The following is a 19361-nucleotide window of genomic DNA, read 5'->3' as shown; positions in this document are numbered from 1 at the left end:
CGCATTCACGAATCGAATGCAAAAAAAAAAATAATTATTAAGATCCGTCTTATCCTTTTTTTTTTTCGGAGGTTCAGTGCGTTATTGCTTCGACTAATAGTACATCTCAAGACATTTAAATATTGCAACCTATTCAAGGTTTAGGACTTTAGGACAAAAATTTTTAACAAAAGTTATAGATTTGGCTTTATTCCAACAAATGCTGCCAGGTTCCTCCTTATTTTGGTTCATTAATTACTCGGGATAAAAATAAAATAACCTCATGTGTTAAAATAAATAAAATTTTATTTGGCAATAATTTACATACACAATGTTCAAAATAAATACGAATATAATTATCTACAAAACAACACTTAACGTATTAAAAAAATAAATGTGCAGTAGATTTTTCAAAATGTACAGACTGTTTGTCATAAACTTCATGTCATATCAGCGGCAAAATAACACCCAAAATATTTTAAATATGTATTGTTTAGAATATTTGCGTCAATGTTGGGAAAACATATGGAACATTTATTTAGTCTACGAACAAGTGATCGACATTTTTTTAATTCCACTACAGTTATTTATAAGCTAGAGCTAAAGATTGATTGTATTAGGCAGACCATTTGGAACATAACTTCTTTGAATACAACTGTAGTTAGTTAGTTAAGTTTTACAAAGTCAGTAAAAGAGCTAAGGCTCATTATGTTCCTTATTGGCTTTCTATTGCAAATCTTTTTGGGCTATCTTTTTTAGATAGAAAGTATCAATTCCTTTTCTTGAGTTAGAATATTTAGTTTGAAACACTTGTTTTTATGTGTTTTACATGTATCTTCATTCGAATCCCGCTTCTGCCTGAGTATGCACGATGGTCGGGGGTCGGCCAAGAGTGAGAAGTTGACGTGGTTAAATATATGACCCACAATTTGGCAGATCGGTACGTTCACCATACCGTGGAATGCTATCGCTTATGGTAGAAGATCACCACTTATTTTCATCAGAGGAAATATGACAGCCCGACACTATAGTCACGAAGTAGTGGAGCCTCAACTTATTCCATTATGTAAACACCATCCCGAACCCAATTTTTCAGCAAAACAATGGCAGACCGCATGTTGCCAGAGAATCGTTAGCTTTCATGGATCAACCAGTTGCCTTGACCACCACGATTGCCTGATCTGTCTAAATTTGAACATGTCTGGGACATGCTAGGTCGCAGCCAACTTTACTTACTCGCGAAGTTGCAGTAGCCTGGAAGCGTATTTCCGTTTGCGTGTTCATTTCAAGACATTGCGGTTTTGAAACGGACACCGAAACGGTGATACATATCTAGTTCTAAAAAGGTGTTGATTTGAAAGCGCCAACTCCCGAAATGTGCACGGGTTTGTACCGAAACATGTGGCGTTGGAATTCTACAAACAAGTGCATAGAACTAATAGGTCTATTATTCGTTGCACGTGCTGTTTATCAACTTAGCTTTGAGGGTCGTGTTGTGTATTTAAGTTTAAGTAAATTATTTAAGGTGCATTCGTAACTCGTTGGATCCATGGTATTTTCAAAATCCTTCTATTGCACCATATCTCAAATGCTTCCAACTTCTTTAGGTTGTCTATTTTCAGTGTCCATCTTTCCATTCTATACAAAAAAGTCGAGAACAGGTAGCATGTTAAGGCTCTTATTCTCAGCTCCAGAGAAAGGTCTCGATTAACAAACATTTTTTTCATTTTTGTAAATGCTTTTCTTGCAATTTCGATTCGTGTCCTGATTTTTCTACCTTGGTCATTGTTTTCTGTTACCCAGGTTCCCAGATATTTGTAGTTATTCACTCTTTCTACTTGTTTTCCCTCGATATCTAGCCTTCCTCTATTGTATGTTGCTTAGAATTAATCATGAACTTGGTTTTCTTAACGTTCATTCGTAGTCCATATTTTATACTGACTTGATGTAATCTATTTAGGTACTACTCGTTGCAGTGCTTCTAAACTGTCTGCAAAAATAGCGGTGTAGTCTGCGAATCTTGTGTTTTTCAAGAATTTTCCGTTTATTGATATACCCTGTTCTTCCTATGATATTACTTCCTTAAAAATAGCTTTAAAAATAGCTAAAAATATGTTTGCTGAACAATAATTGTTTAGCTGTAACTAAAATATGTTTTTAATATATAGGGTGAGGCAGATAACTGGCCTATTAGAAATATCTCGAGAACTAAAGGTAACAGAATCATGAAAATTGGAATAAAGAAGTTTTGAGGGATGATCTATTAAATGAAAATATTTTCATCTCTTTGCAACTTCCGGTTATACCGGAAGTTGCTTATAACTTGGTTTTTTTTTAATGGGACACCCTGTATATTTTTACATTTTTGGATTCTCCTCAATATCTTCTTTCTTAAAATATGAGATTTTGTAATATTATACAGGGTATTTTAAAAGATATTTATGTTTTTTTTTATTAATTTCGTAGCAACATTCACACCCTGTATAATTGTAATAGTTTGACATTAAAAACTCTGCTTACGTTCAAGTGATTTTTAATATAGTCTATTATTGTTAAGAATCATTAGTATGGCTAATTTTGAAATTTTAGTATACAGGGTTGGTCGAAACTCGGAATGAATATTTTCTGAGTTTTCTTAAATAGAACACCCTGTATTTTAGTATTGTAATGAAATGATATTTCATAGTACTTTTTTATTTTATAAGTATTCCCTATACCTAACTGCTTTAATTTGTGAGTTATTGGTGATTCAAGCTAAACATTAATTGCAACAAAAAATACGTAAAATTTTATTAGGTTGGCCGTGAAAATATTCAATCACAAATAATTTTTCAGAAATAAATACATAATAATCCAGACTGATCCTTAAATTAGCTATCAAAATACCTACGTAGTTAAGATTGTTGGTGCGATTAACAATTAAGCACAAATTAAAGCAGTTAGGTATAGGGAATGCTTAAGAAATAAAAAAGTACCATAAAATATCATTTCATTACAATACTAAAATACAGGGTGTTCCATTTAAGAAAATTCAGAAAATACTCATTCCGAGTTTTGACCAACCCTGTATACTAAAATTAAAGATTTAGCTATACTAATGATTCTTAGCAATAGCAGACTATATTAAAAATCATTTGAACGTAAGTAGAGTTTTAGTTGTCAAACTACTACAATTCTACAGGGTGTGAATATTGCTACGAAATTAATAAAAAAACGTAATTATCTTTTAAAATACCCTGTATAACATTACAAATGCTCATATTTTAAGAAAGAAAACATCGAAGAGAATCCAAAAATGTAAAAATATACAGGGTGTCCCATTTAAAAAACCGAAGTTATAAGCAACTTCCGGTATAACCGGAAGTTGCAAAGAGATGAAAATATTTTCATTTAATAGATCATCCTTCAAAACCCCTGTATTCAAATTTTCATGATCCTGTTGCCTTTAGTTCTCGAGATATTTCTAATAGGCCAGTTATCTGCCTCACCCTGTACATAACACTTTTAGTACCTATATTGTTATGCATTACTACAAAATGTATACGTATCGTAATAGTTTATTTTGACAGGATATTTTGGCACTACTTTGAGTTTTTTGAAAAATTATAAAGAAAAAAAGAAGGTAACTTTGGTAACAAAATTGTTTTATTTCCACAGATCCAATGAATGATAATTTGTTATTCTGCAGATAGGAGCTATTTGTGATAAACAGTTCAAATAAAATAAAATAATGTTAATACAACTTAACACGTATCTGTGATAATTTTAGGCGCGTTCTTTTACAAACCAGTGCGCTTGCTAATTTCAAAATTAAACGTCTTGAAATGCACACGTGTTTAAAAGGAGATATGCTCCGCCGTTTACGTGCCGATTTCAAAACTACCCGGTCTTGAAATGAACACGGAAACGTAAATACTCAGCCTGGAATGAGATACCCAGCAGGATATTGATCATTTTATCAGAACGACGCCCAGGCGTGTCAATGAGTATATAAGTTACCTTAGATCCTCGACACATTATATGGCATTCCGAGACTTTGACGTTTATGACACCGCTGGGAGACAAACATTGTATTTGGTTCTATTTGTACCACATTATGTGTCTTAAGTTTTTTACCTTTATTAGTTTCTTAGTTGTATTTTCCGAACATTTTGTTGTTGATTTTGTTTAGTTTTTAGTTGTAGAAATACGTGAATCTTAAACGACTTTATTTAGTTTTAAGCAGTGAATAAATAAACATGAGTGAATATTTTCGAAATTTGTTGATAGACAATACAGGTGCTGCTAGTAGGTACAGGCAAAAGATAGGCAAAATAAATAATATAGATCCATTATCCCTCAAGGAGTCGGAGTTAACCTACAGTAGAGACATTTTTCTAAGCGTACGTAACATGGACATAGTCAGTGATTTAGCATTTTTATAGGATGTTTTATAGCATTTAACCATTGTTTTTGTCTCTCAGATGAAAACTTATTTAGTTCAGTTTTATGCTCAAAATGTAGCACTGATGGTAACTCATAAAACTGAACTTTATCAAAATTACAAAGAAACGCAACTAAAATGATCTAAAACACATTAAGAACTAACAGAATAATATTTATGTTTACCTCCCAGTCGTCATATTGATTTAATTTTGACAGCATGTTGGAATGCCCTATTGAATCAGCTTCTGCAGTAAGTTGACAAATCAAGTTGAAAATTTGATCATTTTACTGAACAGGTTTACCAAAAATTACTAAAATCGGATAAATACATGTAGATGTTTACCTTTTTTGTCACTCAATATATATTTAATATCTATTCTTTCTCTATCAATTTTTAGGGCCTATTTGTCTCCTATGTTATGTAAAATATTACACGAGTATTTCAATTAATTTGTTAACATTTATTCAACCTTTAAGTATCTTCTCTTGCACTATTTTATCTTTTCCCATGGAGATTATTTGGTCTGACGTGCAACTGACTTTGATAAATGACATGTTATTAATCTGTACAATATAAATCAATGTTATGTATGTTATTTTCAGCGCTGACACATATACGAAGATTATTCTAACTGAATATAACCCTGCCAAGTATTTGTGTCCTTTACTAACGATTGCTGTGCAACTTTAAATGTTATACATTGTGATAAACATAAAATATTAACAACATCAAACATATATACAATACATTGCAAGAACAGCATTTTATCGATTTAATTAAGTAGTGAATGGATTATGTTACTTACGTACGTTTACATACAAAGCGTAAAAAGTAATACATTTATTTTGGTTATGCACGGATCAATGGAAGAGCAGAAACTAATAATACACCTGCGATCAAATTGCGCAAACCGCACACCGGGGCTGTTGCTGTTGTACTAACAATTGTACCATATGATGTTGTTTCACTAGCAGTAAAAGTAGTTGTCAACCAAACCCAGTAGAAAGAGTGACATACTTCATCTATCTCGGCACCATAATAAATGAAAAATGGACCAACAACTGCTAGACTTCTGCGATGTTACGTCTTCTCTGTCTTTTTTTATGGTATTGAATCGTGAACATGGAACGAAGATATGTGCAGAAGATTGGTAGCAATTTAGGTGTGGCTATATCGGAGGAATCCGTGGACTATCCATTACTAATCAAGTCAAAATGACGAGATCCTCAGAAGAATTAAAAGAACCAAGAGATACTGACCACCATCAAATAATCTAGAACGTTACAATACTTCAAACACATTATTCGAATTGAATTCAGATATGTTTCCTGCAAGCCATCCTACACGAAAAAATAATTGGAAAGCGGGGTCCAGGAAGAAGAAGAACATCTTGATTAAAGAACCTCAATACCTGGTTCAGCGCAATATGTGTGCAGCTTTAGCTAATCTAGTCAGGGAGACTATAGGAGCTTCGATCAATGACAATTTTTCTGTTTGAAAAATCTTGAACCACTCTCAGGATATCTGTTCTACTCAACCATTGACGTGCAGGAATATAATATACCTATCGGAGACATTAAAACGGTTTTATAATACCTAAGTTGTACCTATTTTATGCATTTTTATAGTTGAAATAAACTTGATATTAAGATTTCGAATGTTACTTAATATAAGTAACAAAATGAAGCAAAATATACAGTATTTATAAAAGAAAATTTTTTGAGAAAACTGCCAATACGATCTGAGAACAATTTAAATTTTCTTCTGATAAATTTCTTTAGATTTTTTTGGCAAGATAATCAGGTAAAAAAATTATATTTTTTCAAGATTCCAATGCGGAAAATGCTAGTTCTAGTTTGTTTCAAATTATATCATCTTGCTTTTTTCTGTTTTTAACGATTTATGTTTTTAACACCAATCAGTGATGAGCGCGCTAACCAACAAAATAACGCAAAATATGGAAAACAAACTTCGTTGTGAAATAAAAAGAGATGAAACAAGTAGAGGTGGGAAATTTAGCGATAGAAACCTATAAATGTACATTATATTAATTGTTTCCCACCTTTAGACATATCGGAGTCAAACTGTAACAAGAGAATTTAATAGTTTTTACAACTACCACTGTGACAGTGACAGTTTTATTTGGCATACTCCTCTGACACATCTAAAGGTGGGAAACAATCAATATAATGTAAATCTATAGGTTTCTATTGCTAAATTTCCCACTTTTACAGTTTCATCTCTTTTTATCTAATAACTTAACATGTTTTCCATCTTTTGCGTTATTTTGCCGGTTATTAGCGCGCTCATGACATATGACCACTTTATTAATATTTCATATGATAAATTGATTACTTTATTTGATTATTTTATGATATTTGTGATATTTGATATATTTTGATATAGTGAATTTTACCATCCTTTATTTTTGTGATACTTTCACTTTTTTCTTTGTTTGATGAATCTCTCACTTCCGTTTTTTGGGATTTAAATACTTAAAAACAGTGGCGCACTCTTTTTTTTTGAAAAGTTGCTCTCTTTCTTGTTTTTTTTTATTGTTTTATGTCAATATTGTATTTCAATATCTTATATTTCTCACCTCTATGAACGACCTCACCCATAATCTACAGGCCGATTTTTGACCCTTCGCTCCGTTATCGATCATTCGCTATCTGTACACTAAACAGATACGAAGCGAATACGTTGAATAACGAAGCGAAGGGTCAAAAATCGAGGTCCTGGTTAGCAACGGTGCATTCGAGCATATATTTTACTTCTTGGTAATCTAGTTCTAGGGAATTGGGGATTGCTGGGAATTGGTTGCAGGAAGCCTAAGATTGGCAAAACTGGAAGAAATTATGGGAGACCTATCTTCAGCTTTGGATGCAGAAGGCTGGATGGTGATGATGATGAATCTAGTTCACTTGCATAGTACCAAAAGTGACGATGACGATAAGAAAAAAATCGTTTAAAAAGCGAAAAACCAAGATAATATATTGCATAATATCTTAGGTCTTAGACATTTCATGATGTTTTAATTAGACTTTCTAAGATTTACAAACTAATGAATTTTATAAAACTTTTGAAATGAAATCATTCTACTTATCTTTATTCATTATTTGTATTGTATTGAGAGTTTTCTCATAGTTCGTAATATTAGCACAAAAATAAACAAAAAATATATCTATAACAACTATATACACATATAGCTACAAACAGAGAGACGTTTTTCAAACTACATGTACTTCAAGGAGGTTGTGGAGTTATTGTCCCTTTGAGTTGTTTTCTTCTATGTACACGTTTCCTCTGGGTATAGTTCCTATTTTGTCGCCTTCTTTTCTTTCTGGAAAGAATAATACAAATTTTAACAAAAATGTATAAATTATTTAAAATGATTTTAAAGTGAAGTATTTGATATATTAACATTTTTTTTCTACAACCGTGTTAAAAATGCAATTTTTAGCACTCCATACGAGCGTTAAAAATGCTACTTTAAGGCACTAGTGCTTTAAAATATTTTTAAGGCACTGCAGTTCGTATTGACCGTATATGCAATTTTGATGTAATGTCAAAAAAATATAAAATTGGAATGTCAGTCAAGTTCAAGTAAAAGTTTTTGTAGATATTGTCCCGTAATTACGTTTGTAGAAAAAATATTGTATGATATGCGTGTTAAAAAGTACATTTTTAAGGCACTCATGTGAATTGCAGAACTCGCTATCGCTCATTCTGCAAACTTTCACATGCGTGCCTTAAACGTGTACTTTTAACACTTATGTCATAAATAACTATTATTTTACAAATTGCAAACCAATCTTCTTAATGAAAGTGAGATACATTAGAAGGGGTTTAAAGGAATTTGTATACTGGTCTGAGTACATCACATTAGAGTTACTAGGATGTAACAGCTTTGCCTTTTGATTGGATGGACTTGAAAGAGCTAGAGTCACTCTGCAACAGTCTTTATTTAACTCAGACGGAGAGCTAGAGCCGAAAAATCATCATCATAAGTAATATGGAGTTTTTCCTGTGAAATGTGTCCATTGTATATTGACAATTATGACCCCTTTCAGGGGCTGACACCTCAGTGGATAGGAAGTAGCAATAAGAGATGAGGGGAAAGTTAGTGCAGTCATTAAAGGTTTTCACCTCCTATTTTGTTAAACCTTCATCGATTTGCATGAAAATTGGTAACTAGTTAGAGCATACCCCAAGAAATAAGAATAATTTAGTACCAACTTGCACTTTTACCCTGGTGGTGAATACCACCCCTTGCCGTGGGTGAAAACAATTTTATTAAAAATAACCCCACAAATCGATAGAGGGACAAATTTTAAGTAAAATTTGTTATATCATGTTATTAAAATAAACCAATACTTTTTTAATTATTAAAGATCAAAGATTTGTCTATTTAAGAGCACATGAGTGAAGTTACGGATGATAAAAAGAACACATTAATTAATTGTATGTTAGTAAAATATTATTTTTATATTATTTCGATATTTAATTAAATTTTTTCTATTATTATAAACTGAACATGTCCAGAAACTCAGGGTGTCCAATAATGGGTACATTTGACATATTCGAATACACTTTTACTAAATTTATAATATCGAAATAATATAAAAATAATATTTTAGTAACATACAATTAATTAATATTATGTTCTTTTTATCATCCGTAACTTCACGCATGTGCTCTTAAAGAGACAAATCTTTGATCTTTAATAACTCAAAAAGTATTGATTTATTTTAATAACATGATATAACAAATTTTACTTATAATTTGTCCCTCTATCAATATGTGGGGTTATTTTTAATAAAATAGTTTTCACCACGAGAAGGAGTGATATCCACCCCCAGGGTAAAAGTGTAAGTTGGCACCAAATTATTCTTATTTCTTGGGGTATGCTCTAACTAGTCACCAATTTTCATGCAAATCGATGAAGGTTTAACAAAATAGGAGGTGAAAACCTTTACATACTATACCAACTTTCCCCTTTCATCCCTTATTACTACTTCCTGTATCCACTGAGGTGCCAGCCTGAAAGGGGTCATAATTATCAATATACAATGGACACATTTCACATGCCAAACTCCATATTCCATATATTACTTATGACGATGATTTTTCGGCTCTAGCTCTTAGGCTATCAGTGCTGATGCTGAGTTGCGTTTCTTATATATATATATATATATATATATATATATATATATATATATATATATATATATATATATATATATATATATATATATATATATATATATATATATATATATATATATATATATATATATATGTGCTTTCTGTTGTTTTCCGGGTTTGACTCCGCGTTGAATAATTTTGGTTTTGATAAAAACCATTATTTTGACGACGTTTCGGCAAGATCTCACTTGCCATTGTCAAGTCAGGTAGTTCCGCTTCTCGCTGCTGCTTGAAGTAAACTGTTTACTTCAAGTTTACTTCAAGCAGCAGCGAGAAGCGGAACTACCTGACTTGACAATGGCAAGTGAGATCTTGCCGAAACGTCGTCAAAATAATGGTTTTTATCAAAACCAAAATTATTCAACGCGGAGTCAAACCCGGAAAACAACAGAAAGCACATATAGCTCCCGCGGAAACTTCAAGTGTAACATATATATATATATATATATATATATATATATATATATATATATATATATATATATATATATATATATATACATATAATATGTTTGTATTTATAAATCTTACCACTCATACTCCAGGGAAATAAGGCAAAAATATACCATGTTCGGGACACTTGAGCAGCCAGATTGCAACTGGGTTTTTTGGGTACTATATACCTAATACATTATACATACAAAAATGCCCGTCACAGTTCGGACGAGAAATTTAGTTATTAACAAATAAGTGTCAAAAATGGCAGTTTTTTCGTTTAAATCGCTACTGGTAAAAATAGGGTAATTAAATATCTTATTTATACTGTTATTCTTTTAGTAGATGAGCCAAGTTTTAAAATGGCAGTTTTTGAATTTCGGTTCGATCATTTGTTGCTTCAGAAATTGCAAAATAAGTCTAACATTTTAAAAATAAAAAAATTGCTATAACTTTTGTGAAAATGACCTTAAGTAAGACTTTCATATTGCACAAAGAGTTGAGACAAACAGTCCATATAATGCACAAAAAATTTTAAGACGATTCGTCACTTAGTTTAAATTTTATTCAATTTGTTTATCCCAATGATCTTTTTCTTCGCAATATTTTCGTTCAGAAAATAATAATGTAATAGCAATTCTGTGAAAACGACATGAAAGAAGAAAAGTCATGTTTTCAAAGTATTTTAAAAATCATTAAAAAATCATTTTTATCATTCCGAAAACATTTTACTAAAGTATGGTCATTTTTAGTTCATAAACAATTTGAATAACTTTGTTAATATTGACTGTAGATTAAAACTACTTTGGGATTTGAAAATCTGGTATTTTTATACGAATTTTCAAAAAAACACTTTTTGCCTACGTTAATTACAGTCAAAGTTAGCCACTTTTTTTCTTTAATTGACAGCTACTTTGTTTATAACAATTAAGCAACCCAACTAGCGCCATTTCGAAGTTGAAGGTATATAGTTTATGTGTAAAAGTTTGAGTAAACTTTAAACTTCAACAGAATTGTTAATAAAGCTTTAAAAATAACGTTCTAACGAAATCGATTTGTGGTCGGTGGAAATGAATTATTAAAATCCGTGCACTCAAAAAATGAAACTGATTCTTCAAACATATGCTGCGATTAATATCTCCAGAGCTTGTTGATGGATTTTGATCATAATTTTTTTAAATTGTATGTACTCGTAGTCTTGTAGAGTACGTTATGTACGTAAATCCCCACCTAACATTTCAAAATGTTAGGGAGAGTTCCCCTTATCACTCATGGATATGAAAAATAGATTACGACCGATTCTCAGACCTACCGAATATACTTATATAATTTCATAAAAATCGGTCAAGCGGTCTCGGAGGAGTATGACAACTAATACTGTAACAGGAGAATTTTATAGATGTAAATATATAGATGGGTATTAACAAATAGGGGTTGGTGATGGAAAAGTGTAAATTAAGGGTTGTATGTATTTTTTAATCCTACATCATATAAAATTAAGATAGACAATTTTGTCCAAAAAAATTTAAACAAATGTCAGGGGGCATCCCCCCTTATAATTTATGGGTATGAAAATAGATTAAAACCTATTCTCAGTCCCATAGGATATACTTGTAAAATGTCATAAAAATCGGCCAAGCCGTTTCGGAGTAGTATGGTAACTAACACTGTTGCAGGAGAATTTTATGTATATTGGAGTAACTGTGAATTAAATAATAAAAGTGGCTAGCTTTGGCCGTAATTAACATAGGCGAAAAGTTTTTTTTTTAATTTGTGTAAAAATACCAGCTTTTGAAATTCCAAGGTTTTACTCTACAGTCAATATTAACAAAGCTATTCCAATTGTTTTCAAGCCAAAAATGTCTCTACTTTAGTAAAATATTTTTTAATGCAAATGCAATTAATGCAATTCATTATGCAACCTCTTCCGTCCACTGCTGGACATAGGTCTCTCCCATTTTTTCGCCACTCTCCACAGTTCTGTGCGTTTTGTTGTCATTTTTTGGACGTTCCTTTAATGTGGTCCATCCAGCGTGTTGGTGGTCGTCCTCTGCTGCGTTTGTCTTTTCTTGGGGGCCAGTCAATTAGTTTTCTAGACTATCTTTAGCCTTTTAGTCTCGCTACGTGGCCTGACCAATTCCATTTCAGCTTGGCTATGCGTTCGACGACATCAGTGATACCTGTTCTTTTTCTTAGGTCTTGTTTTTTTTCTTGTCTTTTTTTAGCACGCCGAGAATCGATCTTTCCATGCGTCTTTGTGCCACTCGCATTTTTAGTGCTGTTATTTTTGTGAGCGTGAGAGTTTCTGCCACGTATGTTATAATAGGAAGAAGACATTGGCCAAATCTCTTCCGTTTTATAGCTATCGAGATGTTGCTCATTTTTAAGAGCAACATCCCGAGTAACATTAATGCAATTAACTTATAAATGTTTAGTATTATACAATAAAATTATAAGAAATGTTGAAACTGCCGTAAATTTTTTCCTAACGTAATTTAGTTTAGTGAATAAGTAATTCCATTTTACATTTACATTAAATTTATTGTAATTCCATTTTAATTAACTAAGTACATAATTTTGGTTAGTCCTGTAGAAATAAATATTCGAAAAATATATCGTTGCAAAGCCGTTTAGGAGACCTTTTAAATTAGGTGTCCCGTTAACTTGGTTTGTATTTAAAACATTGTCGATTGTGTCATTACGCCAATAGTGATGTTGATTATAGTTACTTTCGAGTATTCGTTACAAATCGTTACTTTTTTATAAAGTAATCATTTACAGTATTCGGTACTTTGATTACTATGATTACTTTTGTTACTTTTGTATTTGAGTACATACCGGGACTCATATATCGGGAATCGTATTTCTCAGTAGGTAGGTATTTTGTATATAGTACGTTCTTCAAAGGTACAATATTGCAAAACCTCTAAATTTTAAAGAACCGCTTGGATTGACATGAAATTTGGCATACACATAGCTAACAAGTCAAAGAAAAAAAGTGATATTGTGCCGATATGTGTTTTTGCCCTAGGGGTGAGTTTGACACCCTTTTGGGGGTGAAAAATATATGTTCGAAATAAGTCCGGAAATCAAACAAATGAAATAGAGAATGTGGAAAAATCCCCTTACGAATAACTCACACATCCACTATTTCTGGCTGGGAAAAATTTTTCGAATAGAATCAAAGATCCAAACACCAGTTCTTAGAAATGTGTTTCGCCCTCTTCAACCTCCGTGGGCTCATCGGTAAAGATGAGAGGTTGAATATCTTTAGACACATTCCATCAAAAAACAACATCCGAGACATAGACATAACATTTCTAAAGATATTCAACCTCTCATCTTTACCGATGAGCCCACGGAGGTTGAAGAGGGTGAAACACATTTCTAAGAACTGGTGTTTGGATCTTTGATTCTATTCGAAAAATTTTTCCCAGCCAGAAATAGTGGATGTGTGAGTTATTCGTAAGGGGATTTTTCCACATTCTCTATTTCATTTGTTTGATTTCGTACGAGTGGTCGTTAAACCAGTACCTGTGGATCTTTTGATCACTGAGTGTGTTTCAAAGATCTACATCTTTTGTTTTTTCATAAGTCCGGAAATGGATAAAATGACTAATTCCAAGCAACTTTTGTTCTATAAAGTTTTTTCACCAATTTAATAGTTTTCGAGTTATTTGCGAGTGAATATGTTAATTTTTCTACCAAATAACCACGTTTTCAGACGGTTTTTCGCAAATAACTCAAAAAGTAAGTATTTGGTCGAAAAAAAAATTCTTATCAAAAATATAGCACGTAAAAAAGTGAAAAACATGGTGTCTATATTAGGTCACTATACCTAGCAGAAGCAGAGTTATAGCTAATGAAAAATAGGTTCATATTCCTCAAATTCCAAATCGAATATTTTAACGTCTATCTATCAATCGGTTTTAAAACGTCTTGCGACGTTGTCCGATGCCTAATTTCCATGACACTCTATCATCCCATTGGCCCTCTCTAAGATCTCTTGCGCTCATCGCCTTCGTTACTCCCTCTCTCCAAGATTTCTTGGGTCTTCCTCTCTTTCTGCGGTTTGGTGGTACCCATTGCATAATTATTTTAGGGAGTCTTGAGTTATCCATCCTCTGGACGTGTCTGTACCATATCAGCTGTTTTCTTTCTATGTCTGTTGTTAGAGAGCCGTCAACCCCCATTCGCTGTCTTATCTCATCATTACGTATTCTCTCTCTGCGTGACACTCCTACTGATCTAAAAGCGTCCATTTCTACTACCTCCAGTTTTCTTCTGTTGTTTTCGGTTATCCGCCAAGTTTCTGCTCCGTACAATAGACTGCTTTTAATAAGAGATTCGTAGATATTGTGTTTTCTTCTTTTTCCTATTTCATGATTCCACAGTACGCTGTTTAGACAACCTATTGTTTTTCTGGATTGTGTTATTCTTCTCTTTATTTCTTCATCATCTTTCCCCGTTGTGTCAAAAACGATTCCTAGATATGTGTAATGGTCGCAGGGCATGATGATTTCATTATTTTCTAATGTGATGTTCGATAGTTCGGTACCTATTGGCAGGTATTTTGTTTTTTCTGTATTAATTTCTAGTCCCCACTTTCTATATTCTTCTTGTAATTTCCTTGCCATGTACTCTAAATCATCTTTATCGTTTGCTATAACAACCTGGTCATCAGCAAACTGCAATGTATATAAGCAAATCTCTCCAAGGTCTACGCCCATGCCTCTGCATTTTCGTTTTCACTCTTTCAATGCTTTTGCAACATATATTTTAAATAAGGTCGGTGATACACAACACCCCTGACGTAGACCTTTATTAACCAGGAAGCTTTGCGATAATCTGTTTCCAGTTTTTATTTGTGATGTTGACCCTTCATACAAATTTCTTAAGGCTTTTATTAAGGTGACACTAATATTCGTCTGTCGTAACACGTTCCAGAGTTTGTTTACAGGAACTGTATCGTACGCCTTCTGCAAGTCAATAAACATGAGGTGGGTTTCTTGATTTGTGCTTAATTTTTTTTCTATTAGTTGTTTGAGGCAGAAGATATTATCAGTACAGCTTCTTCCTGTTCGAAAACCGGATTGTTCTTCTTCCTCTTGGTCTTTGTACTCCTTCTCAATGCGGTCTCTAATTATTCGTCCATACAAACGGCTGAATGTACTAGTCACTGATATCCCTCTATAGTTTTCACATTTAAGCTTATCTCCTTTCTTATGGATCGACGAAATATAAGCAATTTTCCACTCGTCGGGTATGGGAGAACCATTTATAAATTGATTTATGCACCAAGTGACGGTTTCAAACAACTTTTGTGATCCACATTTTATTAGTTCGGCTGGGATATCGCCTGGTCCTGGAGACCTACCGTTTTTCAGTTCTTTTATAACTTTTCTAATTTCTGTCACTTGTATTGTTATATCTTCTCCTTCAATGTTAACCTCTGTTGGTGATTGAGTTAAGTATTCGTCCCTATTTTCTGTCAGTAGTTCCCCATAGTACTTTTCCCATTTTTGTGTGGATATTAATTGAATGTTTGTGCTCTTCCTTTCGTTAGTTCTTATTTTATTGAGGAACTTCCATGTTTCTGTACATTTTCTGCCTCCCAGGTAGGTATTAATTTCCTGGCACTTCTTATCCCACATTTCTCTTTTTGCTTTTACTGTTGTTCTTCTTGTTATTCTTTTGAGTTCCAGGTATTCATCTCTATCTTTTTGTTGTTTACTGCTCAGCCATCTGATATACGCTTGCTTTTTCTCTTCTACGAGTGCTTCTATTTCTTTGTTCCACCATAGTTTTTCACTTTTTCTTTGAGTGTTAAAGCCGAGTGCTTCTTCTGCAGCTTTTTTAACGCTAACGACTACGTTTCCATATACCTCCTCTACTGTTGATGTTTCAGTTATATTCATTAGTTTGCCATCCAGTCTTTGTTGATATAGTATTCTTGTACTCTCTTGGGTCAAACTATCCAAATTATAACTTCTTTTTTCCAAAGTTTCTTCTTGTTGGGGTTGACAATTTGTTTGATTATGTGTTATTTTATATCTAAATGGACAGGTTACTTTTGATTTTACGACATAATGATCTGAACCACATGTTATTCCTCTGTATGCTCTTGTGTCCTGTACTTGCATATTAGTATTTTGTTTTGTGATGATATAGTCTATAATTGATTTTAAATTTCTTGTAGTTTGGGTCCAGGTGTACTTGTGTACATCTCTATGTTTAAAAAATCCATTGGTTATTTTTAATTGATGGTTTTCACATATTTCAATTAGTCTCTCACCATTATCATTCTGGTTTATTTCTCCGTAGGGACCTACCACCTTATTATCTACTTTACGATCTACTCTACTGTTCAGGTCTCCCATAACTATCAATTCTCTTCTATTTCCAATTTTCGTAATTTCGTCGTTAACTTTAGCAAAGAACTCATCTTTGTTTGTGTAAAGTTCATCATCACTGATTGCATAAATCCCAAGTATCGTAATAGGTGTTTCTTTTATCGTTATGTTTACTCTTATTATATTTTCGTCTATTGCTTCAAAGTCAGTGATTTTATGTTTATTTTTTGTGTGTATTAGAACGGATACTCCTCTTTTCGCTCTCTCGTGTTTTGAAACTCCGCTGAATATATGTACATAATTGTTTACTTTTTCTATACCTATCCCTTTCTTCTTTGTTTCGGTTAAGACAACTATATCCATATCTAGTTTTTTAATTTCTTCAGTTATTTCTTCCATCTTTCCGCTGATACTCTGCACATTCCAGGTGCCAATGTTCATAATCCTTTTCCGTCGCCGAAGTCGTTTATTATTTAATTCGTCCGAGATTCCGAGGCAATCTTTAGGCTTTTTGGTATTTTTATATATATATATATATATATATATATATATATATATATATATATATATATATATATATATATATATATATATATTTTTTTTTGGTATATTTTAACGTGCCATAACCAAAAAACGATGCACTTTTTTGGGGAAAACTCATTTTAACTTTTTTAAAGTGTTTAAAAAATGCTTATTTTTGTTTAAAAAAAATTTTAGCATCAAAAGTAAACAAGTTACGCTCAAAATAAAGTTGGTCCCTTTTTTTGGAAAATCACCCCCTAATTAGCATTTCAAATGAACTTAATTGTTACCACTTCACAAGTTTTTTACTCACGTTTGTATTGGTCATATGATCTGTAAGTTTCAGCGGTTCAAAGTCCTTATTTTTGAAAGAGCTGTAGTTAAAAGGGGTTGAACGAGTCACTTATCACGAGTGTATGCAAATTTAGAGAAACCGAATCTTAACCAATTTTTGTCTTACAGAAAAACAAAAAATACAAAGTATTCAGAAAAGTAAAGCCGACTTCTCTTATTGTTTAAGATTTTTGGTATCTCTAACAATTTTTAAGTTATTTTGAAAAAACATTTTTTCAAAATTAAAATTTTTAAAAAAATTACTTTAAAACCAAATTTTTTCAAAAATAAGCACTTTGAATCGATGAAACTTACAGATCATATAAACACAACATAAGTAAAGTAACTTGTGAAGCGCTAACGATTAATTTTATTTAAGTTACTAATTGGGGGGTGATCTTCCTGATTCTTTTTTGCCAAAACAAAACGGACCAAATTTATTTTGAGCGTAACTTGCTTACATTTGATGTTAGAATTTTTTTTTTATAAAAACGGAAATAAATCTTTTTTTAAACACTTTAAAAAAGTTGTAATGTGTTTTCCCCAAGAATGCTTCATTATTTGGATATTTCACATTGAATTATTCTATTTGGAATTTTTCGAATATGAACCTATTTTTCATTAGCTATAACTCTGCTTTTGCTAGGTATAGAGACCTAATATATACGCCGTTTTTTTTCACTTTTTTATAGGCTATAGTTTTGCTAAGAATATTTTTTTCGACAAAATGCTTACGTTTTGAGTTAATTGCGAAAAACCGTCTAAAAACTTGGTTATTTTGATGAAAAATGAACATATTCACTTGCAAATAACTCGAAAAGTATTGATTTGGTGAAAAAACTCTATAGAACAAAAGTTGCTTAAAATCATTCAGTTTATCCATTTCGGGACTTGCCTTCGACATATATTTTTTCACCCCCGAGATGGGGTAAAACTCACAAAAGCACACATCGGCACCATATCACTTTTTTTCTTTGACATGTTAGCTATGTGTTTGCCAAATTTCATGTCAATCCAAGCGGTTCTTTAAAATTTACAGCAAAAACCGTGAAAGAATGTACTAATAGGTATTCCGATATAATCACGACCTTCACGGAGTACGAAGTAATCAGAGTAATCAAAGTAATCAAAGTAGATACAATAGTCGTTACTAGCTCTGATACGATTGGCACGAAGTAACGAAGTAACGAAGTAATCAGAGTAATCAAAGTGACGATTTGCCTCTCTTTATAGTAATCGTTATTTTCGGTATTCGTAAGTAACGAGTACTTTGTAACGAATAGTTACTTTTTCAAAATCACTATACGCCAACAATGATGATGTAATGTCGAACACATATATAGCAATTGATGGACAATTAAAAATTAAAATTGACGTGTTTTGAGGTTTTAAGAAGTCATCTGTTTCTGAAATAATTAATTTATTCCATTCATTTGCATCATACTGTATACACAAAACGTCACAAAGTCCTAAACACATAATAAATACATTCTAAAGCGGTTTTCCATAAAATGGGGATAATTAAACACAAGTGATTTTAATGGTTTTGGGACGACTGAATCGAACTGAAAATAAATGGAACCAATGATTTTATTTTCGCCATGGCGACACTAAAATTAAACAGGCGACACTTCAAAAATAAGTTCTTCAACATCATCGTCTAAAAATGCAGTTCTCACGTAAATCAACGAGTCGTATAGGCCAGTCTATGCATACGAGATGCAGTTTTTTTGTATTTATTTATAAGCACAATGTAATGAGACCCAAAATGGTTTCACGTTTTTGTGTTTTGTTTAATCTGTTATAAACTTACGTGCATAGAAATCGGCCCACTTAAAAATTTGGTCATTTTTGATGACTCGCATTTCCTAAACCTGTCGGCCGATTTGAGTGATTTTTTGAACGTGTTATAGCCTGATTCTTTATCAATACTACTGTAATAATATTGCTCCTAAACAAATAAATTTTCATTGCATATCGGGTGTACCAATCAAACTGTGTTTTTTCTCAAAGTTCGCATCACCCTGTGGAATATTCTAGCGTATATAAAATACTAAAATTAAAACTTAACTATAGCCTCAGGTTTTCTTAACATTCTGTTTTTT

The 19361-nt window shown here is 32.3% G+C and overlaps 1 protein-coding gene across 1 annotated transcript in view; it reads right to left on the bottom strand.

Annotated features, from left to right (window-relative positions):
• Window positions 1-263: 263 nt before the first annotated feature.
• Window positions 264-19361, bottom strand: part of LOC114332026 (tumor necrosis factor receptor superfamily member wengen) — a 333411-nt gene continuing 314313 nt past the window's right edge. Inside the window, exon 4 of the mRNA XM_028281729.2 lies at window positions 264-7748. Coding sequence (XP_028137530.2) covers window positions 7669-7748 — 80 coding nt within the window. The 3' untranslated portion in view covers window positions 264-7668. The remainder of the gene's footprint in view (window positions 7749-19361) is intronic.

The sequence above is a fragment of the Diabrotica virgifera genome, chromosome 1 (assembly GCF_917563875.1).
Source record: "Diabrotica virgifera virgifera chromosome 1, PGI_DIABVI_V3a".
Lineage (NCBI taxonomy): Eukaryota > Metazoa > Arthropoda > Insecta > Coleoptera > Chrysomelidae > Diabrotica > Diabrotica virgifera.
The sequence above is the reverse complement of the archived record's forward strand: the minus strand, read 5'-3'. Positions and strand labels throughout refer to the sequence as shown.